Source organism: Panthera pardus, unplaced genomic scaffold (genome assembly GCF_024362965.1).
Source record: "Panthera pardus isolate Hobbes unplaced genomic scaffold, ASM2436296v1 HiC_scaffold_27, whole genome shotgun sequence".
NCBI lineage: Eukaryota > Metazoa > Chordata > Mammalia > Carnivora > Felidae > Panthera > Panthera pardus.
In genome coordinates, this window is record NW_026526843.1 from 115,609,644 (window position 1) to 115,635,477 (window position 25,834).

The 25,834-nt window shown below is 45.5% G+C and overlaps 1 protein-coding gene across 10 annotated transcripts in view; it reads right to left on the minus strand.

Annotated features, from left to right (window-relative positions):
- FRMPD4 (FERM and PDZ domain containing 4) overlaps positions 1-25,834 on the minus strand; it is an 843,299-nt gene that overhangs the window by 12,809 nt on the left and 804,656 nt on the right. For 8 of the 10 annotated variants that reach the window (XM_053891835.1, XM_053891834.1, XM_053891839.1 and 5 more), the window contains 9 exons: positions 24,792-24,896; positions 21,700-21,807; positions 17,666-17,797; positions 13,899-14,018; positions 8,173-8,309; positions 5,309-5,435; positions 3,024-3,113; positions 2,274-2,456; positions 243-381 (listed from right to left, as the gene is read on the minus strand). In XM_053891835.1, coding sequence (XP_053747810.1) covers positions 243-381; positions 2,274-2,456; positions 3,024-3,113; positions 5,309-5,435; positions 8,173-8,309; positions 13,899-14,018; positions 17,666-17,797; positions 21,700-21,807; positions 24,792-24,896 — 1,141 coding nt within the window. The remainder of the gene's footprint in view (positions 1-242; positions 382-2,273; positions 2,457-3,023; positions 3,114-5,308; positions 5,436-8,172; positions 8,310-13,898; positions 14,019-17,665; positions 17,798-21,699; positions 21,808-24,791; positions 24,897-25,834) is intronic. The other 2 variants (XM_053891836.1, XM_019417876.2) reach the window with 2 other exon arrangements.

Here is a 25,834-nt window from a genome sequence, read left to right on the forward strand (position 1 = left end):
ATCACTGCCTTTGAAACATATTCCCCAGCACTTCTGAGTGATGTGTAAAATATGACGGAAAAATCGACATTTTCATTTAAAACATTAGACCATATCAGAATTGTCTGAAGGCTTTTGCATTAAATTTGGACACTAGATTTTTGTAGGAGTACCATTTTAACTTTTCGAGATACATCCTTATTGTGGTCAGGTGGGGGGGGGGAGGGGAGGGTCAGTGCTTCCTGAGTTCAGGAAGAGAGTACCTGTTTCCTGGGTCCCTGTGTTTTTCTTATTGGCCATGTTAAATATTGACCTCCTGGAATCCACAAGTAGCCGGTAGTAGCCAGCGGTTAAGCAGGCCAGGTTCATGGCATCTGATGATTCCATCAGGAGCGTGATGGGCTACGCAAAAGAGAATATTTTGGTTACCGCGCAATCGTGTCATCGGACAAGCACGAGAGGTCAGAAATCACGCCGAGAGCCTTACTGAAACACATTTAGGTGACACCATCTTGAAAACACAGGCATTTTGAATCTTTTCAAGTAATATGGGAATGGGAGGAAAAAAGGTAACATTGGTCTCGTTTCCAAATAGTTAACATTTTCAGACTTGATAGTTAAGGAGTCAGTTACCAAATGTGAACCCATGATCTGGGGGCAAAAAAAATAAATAAATAAAAATAAAAAATAAATCACAGGAAGATTAACTTTGGGTTCGTAGTGAAAATTAGTGTTGAAAAGAAGTAAAAATTCCAGCGGAAATTACTTCTAAGACTGAACGAAAAGTGACAAAAAGGTCCAGGAAAAGGAAGCTTGGAAAAGAAACTGCAAATTCACAGGAGAGGAAAACAGAGGTGGGAGTTAAGAAAAGGCCTTGCTAAAACCTTCTGGAAACAATGAGGTTCTCATGTAATTGGAGAGGAGTCCTGGGCATATGGTGAAGGAAGTGTTCAGTTGAAGCATTCATTCTCGTTGAATTAGAAAGGATGACCGACTGGTCTGTTCTTGTTGAAGGAGAGAGAACTTGAGAGAGGAACAAGGGAGCAAGACAAAAGCCGACACCCAGAGACACACAGAAACGTCCGCGACTGGCTCTTGCTTTCATTCCCGGGTAGAGGATCCTGGCCAGGTCTGATGGCCCTGGCTATGGAATCTAACTTCCCACGAAAAGCCCACATACTACGTGATGAACTGCCTTCTCTTTCCATTTCAGGGGAGGTCTCCCCTCAAGGCACCCCACGATTCTTTCACGTAAGCAGGAAACCACCGGTAGGGTCTTGCCACCTACTTCCGTCGGGCCAGATTATCCCGTTATCAGGTATGTGATGACTGCATCCGATTTCACTCTTTCTCCTACTCTTTTTCCACGGGGGGCGGGGCATTGTTCTTAGCATCTTTGCTCGCAGACGGGGCCAGGAATTCCAAATCTGTTCTTGTACTTCCACTGTCATGGAGTCAACCGGAGACCTGAAGTCAGCCCATGAAATGCCACGAGCCGTGGCCACCATGACTGAGCTCCATACTCTCCCTTCCAGGGTCACTTCTTCCTGCTGCAGAGGACACTGAGGCTTCTCAGTTTGCTGTGTAGACAGAGCCCTGGTGGGAGGGGGTCCTCCCCGCCTGTTCTCACAGCACTCCCCCTGGTCCACGCCGTTTCCTTTTCTCCATGGAAACACAGCCACGTTACCGTGGCCCAAATCCAAGGACTTGTCTACTACTGGGACAAGAAGGTAGGGACAGGGGACCCGGATTATTTCCTATCAATTTCCTGTTTCTGGAATAAAGTTCTCCCCTTTGACGACAATCTCAGATTATTATTTTAAATGGAATGGCCATGACATTCATAGGGCCCGATGTGCTGTCGGTACTAACTGCTACACCACAAAAAGACAGACTGACTGAAATACTCAGCTTTTCCCAAAGAATAAACACATACGGACTCAATCTGACAAAAGGGAATGGGAGCTCTAAATAAAGTTGGGAAAAATCTCCCTGACTCTCTGTACATGAATATTCTAGAAGGTTAGCAGGGAAAAATCTCCCCATTCTCTGTGATTCATGTACTCTGTCCTCAAATCACACAGCTCTTTACTGAGGGCTGGAGCCCTCAGGCCCGGGTTGGGTGGATTTTCGTCCCTCCCAACCCACCCCCTACCGCCCCTGCCACCCCTCACCTTGTCACATTTCCGATCCTTTGCACGCACTGAAATTTTGACTGCTTTGTAAATATCAGCGGTGTTCTCACAAATGAGCTGTTCAGATCGAGGCCCTGTGTCAACATCTGAAAGACTTACCTTCACATCCAACACATGGAGCTCTACCCTCACCAAGCTTTCTTCCTCGGTAAACATCTCGATCCTGTTGACGTGGCTGAAGTCAGCTAAAAGAGCCACCAGATTGGTTTTGGTGTTTATGACATGGCTTATGCCATATCGGGGCCCCACCAGGAGAGTCACTTCTGAGCGCTTTTCTGCCTGCTGAGAGATAGTGACAAAAATATAAAAGTTCTAGACCTCTAAAGCACCACGCAGAGTTGAACCTGAGAATCTGTTCTTATAAGATTACATTTTCTTTAGACAGGATTTTTCGGTGATATTGCACCAAATCATCCAATTAGAAGAACCAGACATTATGATTGCATCGAGACTCTGCTAAATTATGAATAATGTAGAAAGCAAATGTTATCATAGCACATATTTTCGTAATCATGAGACACTTCTAGAAATGGGGATTTTTTTTTTTTTCATTTTTAATAGGAAAGCAACTTCTGGCCCAATGATTTAAAACAAGGCCATTGCTAGCGTGCATGAATTCTCTCGGTTCTTCATGTTTCTTTTTCTAGGGCATTCTGCAGCGGCGTTATCTGGTTTAACATTTCTTCTCATAGTTTCAGACTGTGGTGCAGTCGATTAGAAATGAAGGCTGGAAAAGATTCACAGCTGATTTGCTTTTGTCATCAAAGGCAGCTCATCCAAGACAGCCTATGGCAGTGACATTTTGCAGGCTTCTGTGGCTTCCAAGAGAAAGCAAGAAAAAGCAATTACCACTAATGTTGCCTTGAACACGCGACCCCCGTACAGTCGAAGATCACTGAGGAACTTGAGATAATGGACCTTGGCTTGCAGTGCAGAGAGCTGAGGAGAGAAAAGAAACGTCAGGTGTTAATTCCATTGGGGGTGGGTCTGTTTCTGCTGGAGACCAGCTAAAAACAAGGGCAAACCCTGATGCTCTTACTACCAACAGATGGGGTGAGACAAGGCCTCTTCATAAGGAGTCAAAGTAAATTGCTGTGTATTTGGTGTCGTGAGAAAGGGCTGCAACAAGAAATCCAGATTAAAACCTTTTTATGTGGGGGGAAGGCATTGGCGGTGGGGTGGTAGTGAGGGGAGCATGGGTCATGAGCATGGACATACTGGGCCAGGGTGCTCAACAAATGAAAACAAGATGGTAAGTTTTCCCACCGAACCATCGGTCATCGGGGACTCCAAGAGTCCAGTGGTGCTCTCCAATCGCGGGTAGGGACGGGGCGGGCTCCGTCCAGGAGACTCACCTGTACACAGAGTTTGGGGGAGCCGTTTTGAACACATCATAAAAAAAGTGCTGGATTGTAGGGGTGACTGGATGGCTCAGTCGGTTGAGTGACCACCTTCGGCTCAGGTCATGATCTCATAGTTCGTGAGTTCGAGCCCCGCATTGGGCTCTGTGCTGGCAGCTCGGAGCCTGGAGCCTGCTTCAGATTTTGTGTCTCCCTCTCTGTCTGCCTCACCCCCGCTCGTGCTCTCTCTCTCTCTCTCTCTCTCTCAGTCTCTCAAAAAATAAAATAAAACGTTAAAAAATTTTTAAAAAAAATACTGGAATATTAACTATACCAAAATGCACTACCCTTCATGCAATTGTTAGCACTGTTCAGTCATCCTACTTCCTTCAAAAGCCCAAAGCATTTTGCAAATCGATTTGAAAGCAAACCACTTACTCTTGGCCAGAAAAACTGACCTTTATAGAAAAACAGTGATGAATAGATCTTAGAGCAGTTATCCCAATTATTACAAAACCAGTGGGCCATGCATGAAAAAAATCATATCAAGCCAATTAAAAAAAAAAATTAGCTTTGGGCCAATCAGAACAGAAATTAAAAAAAATCTTTCGGGTTTACGTTTATTTATTTAGTCATCTCTACACCCGACGGGGGGCTCGAAATCACAACCCCGAGATCAAGAGCCTCATGTTCTACCGACTGATCCACGCCGTCCAGCTCTATTTCCGTGAGCGGAATGATCACAGAAACGAGGAAGTAAGGCGATGGTGGCTGATAGCGTGTCGAACCCGATTTTACCTTTTAAAAAGCCATGGGGTGAGGAGGGAACAGAAATAAGTACGTTTCAGCCAGTAAAAATGATTTATCAGAGTTACCCACGTTTCTATGGCCAGTATCAATTGTTAAGTGTTCTGGGTTGGTTTCCCTGCTTCCAGTTTTATAAGGCCAGTATTTTAAGGTTCCCCTTTCTGGTTCTTGAAACCTTTTGCTTTCGATTCCCTATGAACATAACTCTCCATTCTGACCAACAATCTATTTGAACGCGGCCTTTGTGTTTCTTCTGATTAAAAAAAAAAAAAAAAAGGACAGAGATTTTAACAGTAATGATGGTGAATGGTAGAAATAATTTTATCTTCCCTTCAAAAGTAAGATTTAATTCAGTGGTTGTCAACCAGGGCCGATCTTGTTCCCCAGGGCACATTTGGCAATGTCTGGAGACATTTTTCTTTGACATAACCGAGGGCATCTTGGGGGCAGAGAGCAGGGATCAGCTGAATACCACACAATGCGCCGGAACACCCCCCTCCCCGCAAAGAATGATTCCAAATGCCAACAGCGGGGGTGGGGGTAGAGAAACCCGGGTGTAAATACCGCGGTGTCTGGTCACAAGGACCCTTGCTGCCTGCTGTGCATTTAAGCTGGTCTGCGTGGTAAGCGGGAGCCTGATGGGATGGGAACTTGCAATCCTATTCTCTAATCACAAGGTCTCAGTGGCTATGCAAGGTTCTCTTGCACGCACACGTGAATGTGCACACACTCGGTACAAGAAGGAGTCCGTAGCTTACAAGAAATAAATAAGTTTCCAGAAGAACACTTAGTTGTCACTAGTCTTAGAAACAGGTTAATAGTCAAAAAAAGGCGGGGGGGGGGGGGGCGCTGGGGTTATACAGTGTTACTGCTTCTGAAAAAGTGGTACTAAGTATTTTATTCACGGGCTAATTTTAAACATTTTTAAAAATGCATGCAAGCCTTTCTCTTTAAAATCCATTTTCTATTAAGATGCAAATGTGATACCTTTTTACCCGGTGGTACCAAGTTTTGATTTGCTTTGACAAGGTGTGAAAGTGCTTTCTTTATGTTCTTCTCTTTCATGCTTTGCAGCACAGCAGAGGGAAGAAAAGTCTCTAATCCCCATTCTTTTCTGCAATAAAGAGCAGATCTTTAATTTCACATTCTTGTGATGATTAGTTATCTAAGGCAAAATGGCGCTCTGATGTTCGATGAACAAATGAACTCGGGGAAAGGCAGGAAATGGAGATAGGTGCCCAATTAGGGAGGCAACTTTGAATTCACACTCAGGAAACATACTATCTGATCATTAGTACATCTGTTTGCATTCTAAAGGAAACGTATTCTTCCCTCTCCAGAGAGAATGCGTTTGGGACCAATGGGAACTGAAGAGACAATTTATCCAACCCACCTCTGAGTCTCGTTGAATTCATTCACATCTCCGAGTATGTACTTCCAATACAATTTCTCTCCATTCCTTTGTCTTTTGCTCCGTGTCTGCCCACACTGTGGCTTTGTCTCTTCACTTAGAAGGGCCCATGCAACCCCTTCATGCCCCCAAACCATTCTGCCCTCCCCTTCTCCTTCACCAACGGCTACTTCACTAGAAACACACACTTCTCTCCCGGCCAGAAGATCTGGCTCCTTCAATCAACATTTCTTGCTGCGCGCGGTGTGTGTGTGTGTGTGTGTGTGTGAACGAGGAGTGCCTCTGGTGTGGCATCAGGGTGGGGTTCGTGATCCTTAAGTATGTGTGGCAGTGGTGGGGAGGCGCAAACATCACAAATAGGGGTGGATATACAAGAAAAACAGATAAAACTGGGCTAATATATGCGTGCAGAGGTCCTATTTCCCCAGCAATGACTACAACCCTACCCCAACAAGGTTCCATATTTTGAACTCTACAAACTCTATCCGGATTGGTCATGTGCCCAAGCAGTGTCTCCTAAGTTATGAAGATCTTCAAGAAGGTTTAGTTACTTCTCCTACTCCAGATCCTCTCCAGAGAAGGGTAGGAAGACAGCCTTCCCCCACTTGATCAATCATGATGATGGTGTTTTTCATGATCACCATTTCTTCCTCCTCCTCCCCCTCTTCCACTTGTATTTGTTATTTATCCCCATCATCTGGCACTCCTTCTGGGGTGCCTGGGAATTCTGCTTGTATCATTATTTTAGATCATTACTTTTCATATCTGTATAATCAGACCACACGTTCTTTGATGCTGAGGATTATAATTTATACTTACTTGAACTTTCTACCGTCCTGGTGTGAATACCACACAAAAGCCTCAGTGAACAGTTGTCGGGTGAGTGGACTGATTAGTGAGAACCTTATTGTGGACTCTGTAAGATTCTTCCTCAAGCCAGTTATCTCTGGGAGGCTTCTGACTGTACCATATTCAAACTGGTAAAACGTGCGTACAGGCAACGGGAAGAGAAAGGCATCTAAGTGGTCTGAAAACCGTGCCAAGTTGGACAGGCCACCTTTCCATATGGAAGCCAGTATCGTCCACCCCCTTGAAACATAAGGAAGGGGAACCGAGGAGGGGCTGAATGTGTCCGACTGAGCGGAAGACCTCTTTGTGGGCGGAGTCTCTCTCAGGAGACAGTCATGGCCTGTGTGGCAAGAGATAAGGCATCTGTGAAAAAGACTGGGTGGAGAATGGAAGGCCTGAGGTTCTCAAATCGCACACAAGGATCTGTCCCTCGGCGTAGACAGGAGAACTGAGACTTTTGAGAACAGTGGCCTTGGAATCAGCAAACCGGGGCTCTGATCCTCCCCAACACGGGCTCCTGAACTCATTGGGAAGAAGCCATTTTGCTCCCTGGTGGGTCCGCCTGGCACCTTGGGAAGTTAGAAAGGCTTAACAGGCAGCCCATGGGAAGCTTCTTTGGAAGGTGGGATTTCAATTAGCTTGCATATCACCTGTGTAGGCGGAGAGGGCTCTAGGGCTTTGAGTGTTACGTGGAGATGTGGCTTCGGTCCTGCCACGAACTTTGAAATAGGAGCGTTCCTCTCTCTTAGCATTAGAGCGGCCATGATTAAGAGAGCAGCATGGCTGCTCTCGGCTTCTGAGCCACCTGCCAACGGGAAGCATACAGACGGGGCGACAGAGGGCTCTCCTTGAAAGGATGACCCTTCAATAGACCTGAGGGCAACACGACTGCCTTTTTCTAACAGGGAGTCTTCTCTGGCCAACATTCGAATCGTGAAACAAAATTTGATTGTATGGCATCCTTTCCCGCGGCCACATTTCTTTACCGCAGATACCATCCCTCCTGATTATGGCTAAGAGCATTACTTTCATACCGTAGCTCAGCAATCTAAAGCAATCTCAGGTTACGCAGGCCGCAGTCTTAACACAGGTGCTTCTACTGATCACACGACCTATAGCACAAGATGGAATCCCACTGCCTGGGTTCGAATCCGGACCCCTCCAGTTAGCAGCTGTGTGACTTGGGCACGTTCCTTAGTCACTATGTGCCTGGGTTTGCTCATCTGTAAAATACAGCTAAAATCCTACTGATCTCCCAGGGATGTCGTGAGAATTAAAGAGCTTAATGTCTGAGAAGCACGGAGACCAAAGCTTGGCTTGGAATCAAGTCCGTTTAGGAATTTTAAAACGTACGCTTCGCTTTCAATCTGGTCCTCATTTTAAACAATTCTCTAAAGGTGGGTTATGTAAGAAATGGATCTCTTCCACCAAAAATGAACATGACGTTCATATATTTTGCCCATGTTTATAACAAATGCCCTGGATTTGAGCAGGATCAATTTTGGAAATCGAGACATGCATCGAAAATACACTTGGGCGTTACGGAGGCAGCATCTTTGTGCCTGAAATGGCTCCGAGAGCCAACACTTACTCGATGTATTTGAGGGAGATTTTCTGTGTTTGCTTGGTGGTGACGGTTGCGATGTACATTTGCAAGGCTGCCAGCCGCAGGGCTATGTCGTATTTCAGCTCGGGCCCAAATCGCTCCTGAACCACGTCGTTACAACTCTGCAAAAGAGACCAGCAGAGGGCGCAGCGTGTCAAAGAACCGGCGGCCGGCGCGCTGCCTCCGAGGAACAGGTGACCCAGTGTTCCAGCTTCCCGTCAAAGGCAAGGGGGCTAAATGTGGAAACATTTCCACCAGGCTGCTTGGAACCCAGTCAGTATTTAATTACATGCACAAACACAGCGACCGCACAAAACGTTTAACATTCACCGACAAATGAGCTGCTATTTAAATATTTAGCTTTTGGTAAAAATAATTAGGAATTCAGGTACGAAATTTCCAAACACAGGTGCTGCAACTGAACGCGCAAAGCACTGATAGCAGCATGCGACTTGTGCTGGGCTTGGAATCTCGGGTTCGAATCCTATTCCTCCGCTTCCACAGGGGTGGGAACTTGGGCAAATCCCTGAATTGTGCCGTGCCTCGGTTTCCTCCTTTGTAAATCGGGCACGGTAGTGCTTCCCCATTCACAGGGCTGTGGTGAGGAGGACATGAGCTAACGATGTGAAGCCCTGGGAAGTCGTGAGTGCTCATACGCGTCAACCGCGGTCATCACCAATGTCATTAACTTCCATTTAGCTCTCGAGAGCAGTTCAGGGGGGAGGCAGGTTTAGCAAGGGGTTGGACAGCAGCAGCCCCGGCCTCACACCCACCTGCTTCGGAACCGTGGCTTTGCCAATGCCCACCTGTGCCTGTAGCTTCAACCACTTTACTCTTGCAGCCTCAGTTGACTCATCTGTGCGATGGGGACTCACGCTAATGACGCCGCTGGAGCACTGCCAATACTGAATGTGCACTCACTAAAGCGTAGCCATTAAAACCCTCAGTTCACTCCAGCGGTGACCCGCCCCTGCTGCGACTCTGAGGGAGTCACGCCACATCTCTGGGCCTCAGTTTGCTCATCTGTAAAAGGGAGATGCCTACCTCACAGGGTGTGTGGTGAGCATCAAACACAAGGGTGGCTGAGAGCGTGTTGCAACTTGCAAAGTCTAGTGTGACCACAGTGACTGGTTCTCACCGGGCATGCTTGCTCGTTAGGGGCAAAGCACTGAGCTATACATCACCTGGAAGCACAGCGTAGCTTCAGCATATTTTGTGTGTGTGTGTGTGTGTGTGTGTGCGTGCGTGTACACACACACACACACACACACACACTTATTTTTGTTCTGGAAAACTAGGCTTTGGGGCTAGAAACTATGATATTTAGCCTCTTTCTTCCTGCTTTGCCTTGTCCCAAGAAGATTTCAAATGCAAAACTGTATCAGAACATTTACCTCTCCTCCCAGCAAAGCACATTTGTGACCCCTTCATGCATTGACTTTACCAAATGGGAACATGTACCCCTGAATGGTTTCTGCACACAACGTTTACCCTTCAAATACTTACCCATGCCCTACTGGTGCCATGCAATGCACACTCTGTCCCCGGCCTCCAGGCTCGTGCCTCTCAGCTTGTCCCCTTGCTCCTAAGAGGGAAGTCACCTCCTCTCCCTGCCTCCATCTTTAACATGGGCTTCTACCTTTGCTCCTCCTGAAAAGCTCACACCTATCTGGATTGCACAGCACTCTTTATTGGAAGCAGGTCTGGTATGAGGTGGGAGATAGGGTGGTCTGAGTGAAGGCAGCCATTTTGTTTTGCTGTTGGGTTTACCAGTTATTTCCAAGAGCCTAGGGGTGTCCATAAAGGGACACCATGGGGTTGAGGCTCATCTTACAGTCTCATGAAGGATGAGGGAGAGGAAGCCACTTGGCACAGCACCAGGCCATAATAAGCACTCGACACAGGATTATAGCACAGGATTTAGAGACAAAGACTCCAGGTTTAGTCCTAGGCTCTGTCAGCTACTCATCAAACGGCCTCGAACATGGCATTTCATCTCTCTCGAGTCTGTTTTCTTACCTGAAAAATGGGCTCACTCTCAAGGTTGTTGGTACATCTCTAAGGATGTTTCACAGACTGGAATGTGCTTTATTAGGCTGAGTCACCACTAGGACTTCTCCTAAGAGTTGTGACTGGGATAGTTTTTTCCCATCCCTTTCATACCCTGTATTTAACCAGACTTCTGGGTGAGTTCTTTGTCAAGGTGATTAGTCACTTAATTACATTATATAATTAGTTCAGACTGATCCTGGAGAATTAGTGTGAAGTCTGATATATATATATATTTTATGGCATGAATCATACTTTTATTACTCATAATCACATTACTTAAAATACAGTTAACACGAGCAAATGGTGGTCATTGTTTTGCCAAATAGAGGTCCCGATAGACTACTTTAGGCCCACAGAAAGTTCATTTATCATGAACATGTTAGGTATTAAAAAGGCAACCGAGGCTGTTCAAGTGTTTTAAAATATTTCGTAGCCTCTCAGGTGTTGTCCCATTTACTAGTTGGTGTAACCATCTTTTTCTTCGTAGATATTGGACAGGTAATTATGAGTTACAACAGTGTGAATTACCAGGGCTTTCTGTCACTATATATACTCACATCTGCAGAATACCTCGTGGCCCAGTAATGAGTAGGCGATTAACAGATGTTACCACCCTCAAGCCTCTATTTTCATTGCCAAGGTTCATCTAGTCAATGGCTATTGTCCTCAACAGCAACCCACAAGGTTGAGTTTCGTCTTTGCAATGTACATTGCACATTATATAGCGTAATGTATATGGTAATATACACTGTAATGTACATATGGCTTCTCCTTACTCTTTTGTTCTCTAGGCTAATTTTACGGCATCTTTTTGGTACCTTAAAATCGACATGGGCACACAGCGCCATTTGCAGATCCACTGACTTCTGTTCGACAGAGAAGTTATTTTGGACATACCTCGCATTCTGTGAAACAGAGTCGGATGCCAAGAAATTCTCATTTCTTATTCTCAGCGGAGGACATATGAGACGATGGTAGCTTAATTTTGGCCCAGCACACATGGCTTCCCACCTCCTTTCCTCCCTCCATTGGCTAATCCTCGAAGGGGTGGCGGGCTAGTCCACCACCCGTGCAACACCCAAGGGGGGACAGCAGAAATGTCACCGGTCTTTTGCCAGTCCCCCGGGGCAAGATCGCTGGGCAGGGTCTCTGCTTCGCAGAACAGCCCCACACGTATAAAAAGTGTCTCTTTCGAATCAGGAAGATCTCGACGAACCGCATTAGATTTGAATCGACACACCTTAAACAGAATTGTGCTTAGCAGTCCTCCTGGTCTACCTAAGAGGTCGGTCCTTCCCAGGAGAAACACAACCACATTCCTCTTTCATAAAGGCCATGGGCGTTTTAAAATGGGATGTTTAGAGCAGAAGCAGAGTAGAACAGTTTCGAAGCAGCACCTTGTGAATGGGGTGAGTACATTAATTATAGCGAATGACAAGTGAACGCATCTGTCTACAGCCACGCACTGACTGGCACCTGTGTAACTATCTAATTGCAACTAACAAGCCAAAAAACGTAGCACATCATCTGAGCAGCCATGGGCAGAGCCCCAGCTTGGTTCTCAGCAGGGCTAGGGGAAGAGGCAGTAACGCATCGGCTGAGAATCAGGCAGTCACCTCTGGGTCACTTGGCCTGCTGGGGAACAGGGGATAGAGTTGAGGGGTCCGGGTGGCCCAAGTTTAACATTTAAAAAACCCAGGTCATGACAGTTTCACTGTTCTGGGTAGGAAACGGTATAAAGTACACTGCACATATCTTTACTTGCCTTTTCCAGATGACTCAGGATTATCTTCATGAACATCAATCATCCTACTGAGCTGTAAGTACCAGAATCTCTTCCAAAGAGCACCGAGGTGGGGGACGTTTAAGTGAGCCTTGCGTTTAGTGCCCTATCTGCTAGAATGTTCTAGTACATCCGGCTTCTTTTGCCTTCGCTTTAATTTCTGTTCTCCAGGGATTATTGCCACTTTAATTTATGTCCCCATTCCCAACCTCTGGCATGCACCTGACCTCTGTCTCTGTGCCATCTTCTACCTGTTTTCTTTTCCCACTCAACGTTTTAAAGACTACGGGAGCTTTGAAATATACAAGAACGGGAGCTTTGAAACATACAAGAAAATACTGAGAATAGTAAAACAAAACCAGTGTATCAGCTACCTAGGCTGAACAAATGTTTCTTTTTTTTCTTTTCCCACCTTCTTTGTGTTTTCTTTCTTATGGCTCCAGAAGTCTTGGCCTTACACAGGTATGTCTAACCAAAGGGGGCACGTCTTTGGGGTTTTGTTGTTGTTTTTTTTGCCTCACTTTGGCACTTTCTCCCTTTTTTTGTCAGGGGAGGTTACATTTAGGTTTACAATCTCTGAGTAATTCTAATGTGAGATGCTTAAACTTCAGGTAAATGGGTTCTTACTGTTTAATGTGATTGTACTGGGAATTTAAGCGAGAGTAATGGGTAGCAGTTAGGGAAAAATACAAGAACATCTCCTAAAGTCAGACGAATAAATTCCCTTTGGGGCAAACTAGCGAAGACTCTCATCTCTGGAAGCCTTGTTTTTTGAGAATTATAACCCAGAATTAGATATAGTCAGTCTGCAAAGGATACTTTTTTTTTTTAAAGTCTTATTGCCTTGAAATGAATTATTCCATTATAAGGAATATCCTATTTCAGAACACTCTAAGCACCAAATAAATGAGTGCATAAATGAGTAAATAAAGGACAAAGGGAAAAAATCTTTTTCATAGCAGAATGCCAATTAATCAATGAAGAAGAAATAATGGAATTAGAAAAATCATCATTTTAAAACCATTGCAGTAATAACGGATTCAGGCAAGACGCATGAATGAATACTGAAACTGGTGAGTGAAAGGGTATTAATTACTCTCCACAAATTACCTATTAATCACAAAAAAAGTAGTAACTTCTGGATGGATAAACTTGGAGAACGTTGCCTTAACCAAGAGTCAAAGTTAACCTCATCATGAAGGGGACAAACTGACATCATCATATGCCTCTGCCCAAATGACATACCCTCAACCTAATCAGGAGAGAAACATCAGAGGAACTCGAATTCCGAGATTTCTACAAAATAACTGGCCAGCACTCCTCAAAACTGTTGAAGCCTTGAAAGTCAAAGAAAGAATGAGGAATGTTCTGGACTTAAGGAGATTAAAGCGACATGATACCGAGATGCAAAATGGGATCCTGGAGTGGATCCTGTTCTAGAAAAAAAAAAAAAAAACTGACATAAAGGCCATTTTGGGGACGGTAGGAAGAATCTGGATATAGGTTGCACACGAGGACGGCAATGCATCGGTGTTACAGTTCCTTATTTTGTTAATTGGACCATGATTATATAAGACAGTTTCCTCGTTATTAGAAAATACACACTGAAGTAGTTAGGGGTAAATGAACATGACTTGGTAAATGACATTCATTTACCAAATCAATGACCATGATTTGGTAAATGAACGTGTGTGTGTGTGTGTGTGTGTGTGTGTGTGCGCGCTGGGGCGCGGGACAGGGAGGTGAGCATGTGTTCATACTTATGAAATTATTTCAAAAGTGAAAGCAGCAAAACAGAGTCATTTTTAGGGGGAAAAGCCCCACATTTAATTTATCCCCCAATATTCATATAAAACATGCCCAAATTCTCACATACCTGAACGTAGAGATACTCGAATGCAACTGGATCTCTCCGTAAAAGGTCAATTGGATCCTTCGGGACAAAGCTAATGCGGAAAAGACACCTCATCTTATGGGAGCTGGGCCGCTGTGTCACCTAGAAGAGCAGACAGATCACAAGAATCCTTCAGTGCAGGCAAAGGCAACTTTGAACGCCAGAGAAGGAGGTGGTCGAAGGTCTTTTACTCTGTGTCATAGATACTCACTCCCCGAAAACTGCTCAGACCCTGGGTCTTGCTCCCCAGAAGCAGACCCTGACATGAGGGTCTTACTAAAGAACTGCTCCCAGGAGAGGCCAGTAAGGGAGTGGGCGAAGCAGGTCAGGCAGGAGAGGACACTAAACAGAGGCGACAACCCTCATCACGGAGCCACCGGACCACTGAAAAGTCCTTGGTTCCAGGCCGTCCCAGGGGGATGGGAGTTTCCTGATGTGGACGGAACGGGTGCCAGGGGTCTGAGGTTGGCCCTCTGAAGAAGACTGGAAAGTAGGAAGATGCAAGTTTGGGCCCGTGCGCTAATTCTGGAATCCACAAGTTTCCAAACTAACCCGCACTTTTTGGTATCACGACATTGTTCAAATCGTTCAAAGGAGCTTCAAATACTCCACAGGTTCTTTGGGGCTGAGGACCACGGACCGTTTTGTTTTCCCTTTTACCCAGCACAGCATGCGCCGGCTACTAGCGGTTAGGTTTCGTAATTCGTAATTCCTTTTGCAACAAAAGGCAATCGGCCAATGAATAGTAGGTGCTTAATAAACAGGTGAATGAGTGCATTGCCCTTGAATGTGTTTTCTATGGATGTGTATGCAGTTCCACGGACTTGTAACTACTTTTGTTTTTTAGAGGACAAATCTGGCAAAATAAAAGTGTTCATGAACTGGAATTTAAAATTCGAAACAGGAACAGCAATAGCCTCATTGAACCCCATGTTGTGTGTGTGTGTGTGTGTATTCTTAGAGTTTACATTGCTAATTTTGTTGAGTAGAAGAATTTCAATGGGAAAACACATACTCCTTTTAAAGGCATACTGAGAAGTAGAAACCCTGACCCAGCTTTCTGGCTGTGGGCAGGATCACAAAGCCAAGTGGACTCACGAGCCCATGGGCCGGGGGCTGCTCATCGCTGGCTGGTGGTCAAGCAAACCAGGAAGAAGAAAATACGGGCACCTAAGCGACCAGTAGCGTGGCTCGGGTCTGCTGTGGGGTTTTATGGGGATGTCCTAGGGTATTTTGTCTGAAGGTCTGTGCTGATGTTAGAAAGTCAGGTATCATTTATCTCCAGCTCCTTTCATTACTGCTTAGAATCCATCTTTCCTGAATTTTCCACAAGCGACCTTGAGCCTATTTTTATCGTCAGTAGGCTAAAGTGCTTTAGACTCATTAGAAACAGCAGCCCATAAAAATAACAGTCCCTAAAACAAGAAAACAATTTCCTGGAAACGTACACATTTCTTATACTTACTCTCATTTTCTACCATGCCTATAAACACTTTATTGATCTAGCTTTTCAAATGCAGTGATTTCAAAGGCATATAGCTGATTCGTTTCAGGATATTTAAATCCATAAGTTTTCTTTTCTAGGGAGCATACTTGAAGTTTTAACACTTTGCTTTTCGTTCTGATAAACACAGCCACTTCTACAAAGAGAAGGGAAAAATCAGTGTTACAGGCTTTCTGCTTCCTTCTAACATTTTAACGGAAATTTAAAAACCTGGAGATCAGTCTGGAATGAGAAGTCATGGTTGCCTAGCTCCAGAAGACACGTTGAAAGAATCTGTGTCCTGCTAAACCAGCAAGAAGCTTTCCCATAAAGGCTGTGCGGTAGATAGAAGTTCAGAGGGAGAGTGTATCTAGCAATATCAAAAGGTTGTGGGAAGTTTCACTAGACTCCTACTTACTGGCTGTCAGCCCATATCCCCTTGGCATTTATGACCACGAGCTGAAGGCTACTTCCTGCAAACACCGGCGACCACTGGCCAGCACCAGGCGACCCTGCGCGGCCAGGGAGCACCTGTCCTCGGAAGCAGCCCACACCACCACCAGCCGGAAGATGCCCCTGCCCCATTTCCCTCCCTCTCCCAGTGTTTCCGGATCTCTCCTCCCCATAAACCACGGGCACCCAAACCCTTGTCTTAAGTTCGGCTTCGGGAGGAACTCCGAGCCAAACAGTGATCTTGCCCATGTGGGATTCTGAATATCGGGGGTTGCTCCCCTGTAACAAAGCATAAAGTAAGTCATCGGTTTCCAAGGGAGTTTTGGCACAGGTTAAAACAAGAAACGATCATTAGAAGCGGTTTAAAGTATCTCCAGGTAGATTCAAACCTGAGAAAAATAGGTCAAGTGTAGATCGAGGGCTGTAAATGTACACAAACGACAGCTTTATAACTAATTCCCTGCACTGAGTTGGACTGAATCAAGAGACTTAGGCATGTCGTGGGACCCAACTCGCGGGGCACCAGCTTTTAATTACGCAGCAACCGCGAAGACTTAAATGCGACAACGCTTTCTGCTACCCCGTCCGTCTGGGGGGCACCTCCTGCTCCTCCTCCTGGTCTCCCCCTCCCTAAAGTTCCCTCCTCACTCACTGAGCTCTCCTCCGTAAGAGGAGTCGGCTGAGATCCCTTCTACCTCCGGCAAAGACTGCGTGTGCGGAATCACGAGAGAAAGGAGGGTGCCACGCTGAATTCAGCAGCCAAGCAGCCTGCCTGTCTCCCCAGAGAACAGATGGGGGTGGCCTGTTGGTGGCCAGGAACTGGGACGCACTGGTGGATCCAACATTGACAGTGAGCAGCACTGGGGTGGGCATTTCAAGCCTCCACAAACAGGCCAGTGTGCACCCAGAACTTAAGACAACTAACTAGGATTCTGGTTTAATTTAAATAATCTCAGAAGCCATTTCTTTTCAATGGTTTCGAGAGATGCATTGTCAAAGCAGGCGAACAAGTCCTTCCCATGACATAAAACATGATTCTGCGGAGCCACATTCCCAGGGAGTATGTTGCATCCACACAACTCCTGAAACAGAATGCCACGGGCACCAGTGACAGTTGCGACAAAGTTTATTACAATGAGAGGCAAGGCCGACCGATCGGGACCAACACTCTTGATAAGAGTGTGGCTTCGAACAGCCGGGGTACAGAGTTTTTAAAGCCGATCACATCATTTTATCATTATCTGGGAACAGACCAGAGAAACAGTTCCCAGAGGAGTTAGAAACAGTTGCCAGATGAGTCAGAAACAGTTATCGAATGAGGTGATTATTTTAGACTTTCTGCCGCTAAGTTGCAACCAGCGGATCTCCTTGACCTTGTCTCTGATGCTCTTTTTTTGAGCTTTTGTTTCCTTCGTTGGTAAAGCCTGATTCACAAGAGTATGAAGTATGATTTACAAGAGTAAAAGCAAGGCTGTTATCTTTCGACCTTTAGTGTCAGAATAAAGTTGTTATCTTTCAAGCTAAGCGTTAGCCCTACAGTACAATTTAACCCTTACAAGTACGTGCCGAGTCTTTAGCAACTCCGCACGTGACGCCGACTGACGGGCTACAGAAAAATGAACAAAATAGAGAAGCGTCACCTTGAGGTGTACAACCCATTGTGAATGCCAGAGCTTTCTTTAGTGGGGATCCCCAGGGCCTCAGTGAGTACACTGAAGGGAGGAGAGGACAGGGGAATTCTGGGGCCAGATGGCCTGGGCTCTCACCGGCAGGCATAATTTCTGCTCTCACCTGCGAGTGTGATGTCACACACCTGAGTTAGAGTCTCCTGTTCATGAAGCAACAGCAGCTTGGTTCCGGCCCCTTCCGTCCTCTGCTCCAGCATGAGGGAGAAGTGTTCGATGCCTTTGATGGAGAGCTTCTCTTGAAGAGTTAAGATGACATCCTTACAGAGGAAACATTGACAAGATGCTATCAAAACCAACACGGCTCTCTTGCAGAGTTTACCATGACCGAAAAGTGTTGCTCGAATAGGCTTCGGATCTGTAAGTTTTATACGATGCCTGGATCCTGAAGCTTGATATTCCTTTTCCTGACCTCTCCCACCACCCCGGATCGTTATGGAGTTCAGAAACAGGGAGGCAACGGGGGGACTAGCTGGGGGAGGTGCTCGCTTGTCTTAACTTGGAAAGCTTATCAATAACTTGTACAGTGGAGTGGGTTCGGTTCCCCTTCTTCTAGATGGGGGGGGGGGGTGCAATTAAACCACCTTGGAAAGTGGTCTACCCCGGGGGTGGGCAGAATACCCCTGTATGCCAAATCCGCTCCCCACCTCACCTGTTTGTATAAATAAAGCTTTATTGAAACACAGTCACACTCATTTGTTTACATAGTGTCGATGGCTGCTTTTGCCCCTTGCATCGGCAACCGAGATTGTATGGTCTGTGAAGCCTAAAATATTTGCTCCCTGGCCCTGTACAGAGAACGTTTGCTGACCCTTAGTCTACCCTTCTGTTAAGAGCATGCGGTAATGGTTGGAATGTGAGATCTGGAAAGAATCTGGTTTCCACACCCGGCTCGACTTCACGTTAGCTGTGCACCTCCGTGCAAGTTATCAAACTCGGAAGTGTCTTAATGCCCTTATCTATAACCCAGGGATGATGAGAATACCTTATATGTCAGAATAGATACAAGGACTGAATGAGTTCATACAGAGAACACATTTATTGTGGCACTGTTTGACAGAGGTAGGGCACTAGAACAATATACATATATTAGCTTTTATTCTGAATCTCTGGGGAGGGTAGAATGAACAAGCAATCCTTTAAAGGATTAAACCTTTAGGATCAGATAGGTGTCTTTGAAAATGAAAAAAAAAGTGACTTATTTTTTTCATGATCTGAAAACTAGTAGATGAGCTCTCGTTTGAAATGAAATTAAAAAAAAAACCCATTACTTTTTTTTTTTTTTCCATGTCCTCAGAAACTAAGTGATCTCTCGGGATAATTTACACGCCGTTGCTAAAAACTCCAAAGAACAGTGCTTTTCATCCTAAGGCAATTCTGCCCTACAGCAACATTTGGACGCTTTTGGAGACCATTTTGGTTGTCACAATGGGGTTGGAGAGGCTATTGACATTGAGGGATGTGGCTGAACATCTTACAGTGCACAGGACAGCCCCCACAATAAAGAATTCCCTGCTCCGGGGGCGCCTGAATGGCTCAGTCGGCTGAGCATCTAACTACGGCTTAGGTCACGATCTCACGGTTCGTGGGTTCGAGCCCCGCATCGGGCTCTGGGCTGACAGCTGGGAGCCTGGAGCCTATTTCAGATTCTGTGTCTCCTTCAGTCTGCCCCTCCGCTGCTTGCACTCTGTCTCTCACATTGTCTCAAAAATAAATAAACATTAAAAAAAAAAAAAAAAGAATTCCCTGCTCCAAACAAAGTATCAACAATGCCAAGATGGAAAAACCCTGTAATGACATGGAGGTTTTTTTTTTTTTTTTTTTTTTTGAAGTGATCTCTCTGAAATTTTGATTCTTCCCTATAGACCTTTCTCAGTTTCTTCAGACCCCTACAAAACAAAGATCCCACACCCACTCACCACCCAAGAGTGGCATTCAACACAAATGCCTCGACTATACTGAATTTCATAAAAAGGTCCTCGGCTTCCTAATTTTTGTTCAAGGCCCAGAAAAGAACGAACAAAACCAGCCTTTGTGTGGCAACAAGCATGTTGTAAAATATTCTCCTGAATCACCCGAGAGGACACTGGAAAATCGATCGCAACAGCTTTTCTCCACTGCGATACTGTAGCAAGAATTTTGGCAAATTTTGTTAAACACCATCCTATCGTTCGCCGTGAACTCTGCACTGTTCCCTGTTTTCTCCTCGCCATCTGCCACCCTCGGGGAAGTCAACCTCAGTCTCGCGTGGGTTCCCATAATACAGAGGCCGCAGGGAATTAACAACAGGGCTCTCCTTGAAATTTACGCGTATTTCTGTTAAGGAATGCATTCAAGTCTTTACGTGTATCTTCAGGTGGGGTGGCGGGGAGCAATGGCAAGGCGCTTTCCTGACCACTGGGTATCAGAGAACAAGCTGGAGCTTCAGAGGGGTTGTAATAATGCAGCTCGAGGCCTTCAGACTACGTCTGGCCATGCCCACTCATTTCCATACGGTCTGTGTAGAAAAGGATTAGTCCTGCCCGAAGAAAGGTTTGTCTCTTTGCTCCTGGCTCTTGGGGGGTAAACTGTAAGCCCTTGGAGCGTACTGCCTGCTAGAAGTGTCTTTAGCTGGTGGTCAGATAGATAGTAGATAGTCTATGTAAACGCCGTGATTTTTTTGTGAGAAAAAAATCTGAGCAAAAGCCTGCCCACCTCTAGGCTAGCGGATCAATAATGAGAGTAACACCTCACCGTACAAGGATCGTGGGTAGGAATAAAGGAAAAGGGCTTCTGTCAGTCAGTATTTAAAACGAGCAGTATTTAAAATGGGGCACCTGGGTGGCTCAGTCGGTTAAGCGGCCGACTTCGGCTCAGGTCATGATCTCGCGGTCCGTGAGTTCGAGCCCCGTGTCGGGCTCTGTGCTGACAGCTCAGAGCCTGGAGCCTGTTTCAGATTCTCTGTCTCCCTCTCTCTGACCCTCCCCTGTTCATGCTCTATCTCTCCCTGTCTCAAAAATAAATAAAAACGTTTAAAAAAAAAAAATAAAACGAGCAGCCTTGCACGGAGTTGACGCTTGCCGTGGAAGGATTTTAAGGATGGCTTACACCCTCCATCATCAATCTAGAACATGGTCTGCTCTATGACCTGCTAGATCGCCACCTATTCAAAGCAATTCCAAACAGGCCACCTGCTAGTATCATGGCAGTAAGAATGCACAGTGAGTGGGCCTTCGCAGAAATGCTGCCACTTATAAGGCCTATGCTGATTAATTTAAATGCCGAGAATGAGGGGTTGACTATTGATAGACATTTTTATCACAGAGTTGATGTTCTCTTGATACATTATTGTACAGATCATCACTAGGGTTTTTTTTTTTTTTTTTAAACCTCAATAAAACCTCTTTTATTGTGCCATTTGAAGAAAGCCTATTTTAGGCTGCTGGAGGCATTAGGGAACAATCAATTTCGGAACACACTTTTGTCCAATAAAAAATAGAATATGCACTTTTCTTCCCCAGGAAGGAAGCATGGAGGGAAAGAACCCATCTGCTTTGTTATAATACCCATTATGTAAAACTCACCTGTGGCTTTGCAATAATAGGACTGTTTTGCGCCTCTTCCTTTTCACCCCTTCTCCTGAGAAGCACGCCTCGTTTCTGCCTTTTTATGCATTATTTCCATGAAATTGGTGACAGCAATTAAAAGCAAATGTTACCTTTACATTATTCTCGCCCTCGTTTTTGCTGGACACCACAGTAACAGATACTCAATGAACGGCTAACGTCTTCATCCTCTCGGTGGCTGACATCGCTACGAAATCATGCTGGCTTTGGGGCAGGGTGCCAAGCCTTCTTGGGGACAGCCACACTATTTTAATTAAACTGGAGTTGCATTAAAGTGACTAACCCTAGCGATCTGTCAGTGATAGCATGTTATATCATTTTGCAACACACACACACACACACACACACACACACACACGCAGCAGAACCTTCTTAATTAAAGCTCCTGGTTTTGGTTTGTTTTTAAATATTCATACGCGCCCTTATTTGGAAGCCACCAAAGAAATCTCAGCAATAAACAGATAGTTCTGAGAGAAGGTGCTGTCACACGAGACCGACAGGGTCACTCGCGCCGTACCTGCCGGTGTCCAGGTGTAGAGTTTAGCGGGTCCTCTTACCTTTATGGAGGTGCTGCAGTCAAAGCGAAATGATTTGGTCTGCCCATTTTCCAGATACACTTTCAAAACATTTGGCATAAAAAGAAGTGAATTATCCTTAACAGTTTCCTGTTTAACAACAACAACAACAACAAAGAAGATCAAAGTAGAATTCTGTTCTTTGCAGAAACAGCACCTACCTACAATTTATTCTAATCACAACATAAAACACCACCACCACCAACTGAACTCTCTAAGGCTAAAAGGGGTCTCTCTGGTGATATCTGAGTTTAGTTGTTCAGAGGAAATCTCTTCTTTTCCAGCTACAAATAACTCAGTCGATTCAAATGAAAGAACGTTTTTCCATCAGAAAACAAATCAGATGAATTTCTTTTTTTTTTTTCCTCAATCAAGGTTTCCCAGTAGAACACACAATGACAGACATGATGCCTTTGTAATTAAGCCACAATGCTTAGGACAACACGCACAGACTTTAGCAGAGCAGGCTACCTAGAAAAGAACGAGGGCCAGCAATGATGACGTTTGATGCGATGCCTGTTGGAACTTGGCAGAAGTCATGAAAAGGGAGTACCGAGCATTCACAAGCTTTAAGTATAAAGTTATTTTATGAAATAATTTTTAACCCATTTAGGAATGTTCCTTAAACTCAAAGGGACATATAAGGAATGAGGTAGTGTGTTAGAGATTAAAATACTAAGTCTAGGGGCACCTAGGGGGCTTAGTCGGTTAAGTGTCCGACTTTGGCTCAGGTCACGATCTCAAGGTTCACATGGGTTCGAGCCCTGCCTCGGGCTCTGTGTCGACAGCTCAGAGCCTGGAGCCTGCTTTAGATTCTGTGTCTCCCTCTCTCTCTGCCCCTCCCTCACTTGCACTCTGCCTCTCTCTCTCTCAAGAATAAACATTAAAAAATTAAAAAAAAAAACTAAGTCTCTAACAAACATCATAACTTAAAAATAATTTAAAAACAGATGCTGGAGACATGACCAAAAGTAAACAGCAGAAACATGGTCCTTTGAATTTTCTCTTTAATTGGAAATAGGGGGAGAGGGCAGGGGAAGAAGGAAGGCATGTTGGAGTTCTGCCAATCCTTAGAGTGAACTGTGTTTCTCACGTGTAGCTGGTCACGAAGTCATAGGAGTCAAGTGGAACTCGGCAATCCTGAAACCACATGTCCCTTGTTTACAGATGAAGAAACTGAAGACAAGATGTCCAGAGACTGGCTAATGTCCTACCGCGAATCCAATGGAACTCAGTCCCTGAGCATTTCCAGAAGAGGCTCCGTGGCTTTCGCTTCCTGTTCCTTTCTCTGAATTTCCTCCCTCTCCTTTCTCCTGTGGACTTCACACATGACTTTCCTACTACCCGATTCACTGAGTTGGTTTGCCTCCAACTCGACACGAAATAATACCCGATGACTCAGCAGAGCAAGAGCAGATGGAAAATGAAGATGGTCCCAAAGGTTGAGGAGCTGACCTGAGACTGAAGGTCCCTGCCACACACAGGCCTGTGATGAGGCAGAGGAGCTGCGGATGATGACTGACCCCAAGAGCTGTCCTCACACACCAGCTACCTTGAATGGACCTGGTATATCCAGGGCAAAAATAGCCACAGAAGCTTCTAGTCTCCTATTCTCTCTAAAGACACATACACTGGGGCACCTGGATGGCTCGGTGGGTTGGGTGTCCGACTTCGGCTCAGGTCATGATCTCACATCTCATGAGTTCGAGCCCCACGTCGGGCACTTGCTGACAGCTCAGAGCCGGGATCCTGCTTCAGATTCTGTGTCTCCCTCTCTCTCTGCCCCTCCCCACACGTGCTCTCTCTTTCTCACAAAGTAAATAAACATTAAAACAAAATAGATGCATACACTGATGACCCAATCTCATGCTCGGAAGCTTGAGAAAAGATGGGGTAAGTTTCAGATGACCTTCTGTGATATCACAATTCCTCTGCGACTGGAACCTTCCGGCCTTAAACTGGGATAGTCTTGTGAGATGGTAATGGATGCTAAGTGCTTTCAGGAAGACAGGGATGCCCTGTGGTGAGCAGGATGACGTGGGGTGAAAGGGGGCCGAGGGGATGGGCTGGGACATGGCAACCGGGAGGACAAGACCACAGCTGAAATGCTCACAGGGCAGCACAATGACAGCCCTAGGCCCCCCTGCAAGCATCACATAGTTTCACAGATTGGCCAGCTGACTCCTGGACTCCCAAGTGGGGAAGGCACAGGTCAGCAAGTTCTGGAAAGACACTTGGACCGGGAGTGCCTAGCTCAGGATGTGCAAGCCTACATCTGCAAATTCAGATCCAGGACCACCCTCAGGGAAGAGTCTGTGACCCCTAACGAGCATGTCATGGATGAGATTTTATCCTTGTGACTTTGTTTAAACACTACCACCAGCAACAACAAAACCCGAACAGCCATAGCTGGTATTTCAGAAGTCCAAAAACTATCAGTGCCTTAGATGACAGCTTTCGAAAAGCAAAAAACACTATGCTAGATTTTCTTGGGCAAAAAAGAATCGAAAGTACAGCAACTTATTGATGTTGGCGCTATTCATTTTGAAGATCAATTATGTGCCTGAGTAATTATGATTTCTATCGAGACCCATTGACAGAGATCCGGGCAGTATTTCCTCACTTCTGGGTGCACATATGAAACTTCCCCATTACTTTAACTTGTCTCCATTTTGATTAATTGAAAGGAAAGAGACATTTAATTTTGAATAAGGAAAAACTTAGGGAAACCTTTCTCAAAATATATAATGGGAGGATGCTTAGTTGGCAGAATGGGAAGAAGTAGGCGGAAGTTACAAAGAGGTGTATTTTACTGACTATGAGGCAACGCCAGTGATCTCAAATCAAACAAACTCCTTTGCAAAGTAGCGAGGTCTCTAACACCGGAATCATTCGAAGAAAACACTGGACTACTACGTATCGTGGATACACCAGAGGGAACGTGTCAACAGCCCTGTGAAATCCAACAAAGACTTCTAAATTGATCATTCCAGAAGAGCGACTGGCCTTGCCTAGTAAAAGGCCCCTGTTTCAGCGACTCTCTCGGAGTCACAAGCAGACAACGGTCAACTCACCGACACTTGGCCATTGATGATGACCTCCTCGGAGAATCGCACTTTGACTGGATTGGACTTTAATCTTGCCTTTTTTGCAGCACTAATAAATGCTGATTTGGGAGACTAGAAACAAGAAAACATTTGACAGGATTATTGGTAACATAATGCAGACCTTGTATCAGTTGTTTTTTCTATCTTTATCTTCTCAAAAATGTAAAACACGAATTACGGATGCAATCAAAACCCTGTCATGCGCATAAAGTAGTAAGTTTGACTTAGCAGACCAAACTGCAAATAGCACGTTCCATGTTCTTACTGAGCACATTTCCAAGGATCTTTCTATTTGTTGTTTTTTAAAAATTTTTTAAAAAGTTTATTTATGTTGAGAGACAGGGCATGAGCAAGGGAGGGGTGGAGAGAGAGAGAGAGAGAGAGAGAGAGAGAGGGAGAGAGAAGCCCAAGCAGGCTCCATGCTATCAGCACAGAGCCCAAGATGGGGCTCGGTCTCACGAACCGTGAGATCATGACCTGAGCCAAAATCAAGAGTCAGAAGCTTAACTGACTGAGCCACCTAGGTGCCCCTACAAAGATCTTTAAAAAATTTTTTTTAATGTTTATTTATTTTTGAGAGACAGAGAGACAGAACGCAAGCAGGGGAGGGGCACAGAGAGAGGGAGACACAGAATCCAAAGCAGGCTCCAGGTTCCGGATGCCAGCGCAGAGCCCAACACAGGGCTGGAACCCACGAACTGCGAGATCATGACCTAAGCCAAAGTCGAACGCTCAACTGACTGAGCCACCCAGGCGCCCCTCCAAGGATCTTTTTAAATGATGGCTGTGAAAGGACAGAAGCCTGGCTTTTAAAAAACATATTTATGTATGTACTTGGAAAGAGAGAGAGTGAGCACGAGCCGGGGAGGGGCACAGAGAGAGAGGGAGAGAGAGAATCCCAAGCAGGCTCCGGGCTGTCAGCGTCCACCTTTGGCTCAGGTCATAATCTCAGGGCCATGAGACGGAGCACAGAGCCTGCTTGGGATTCTCTCTCCCCTCTCTCCCGCTCT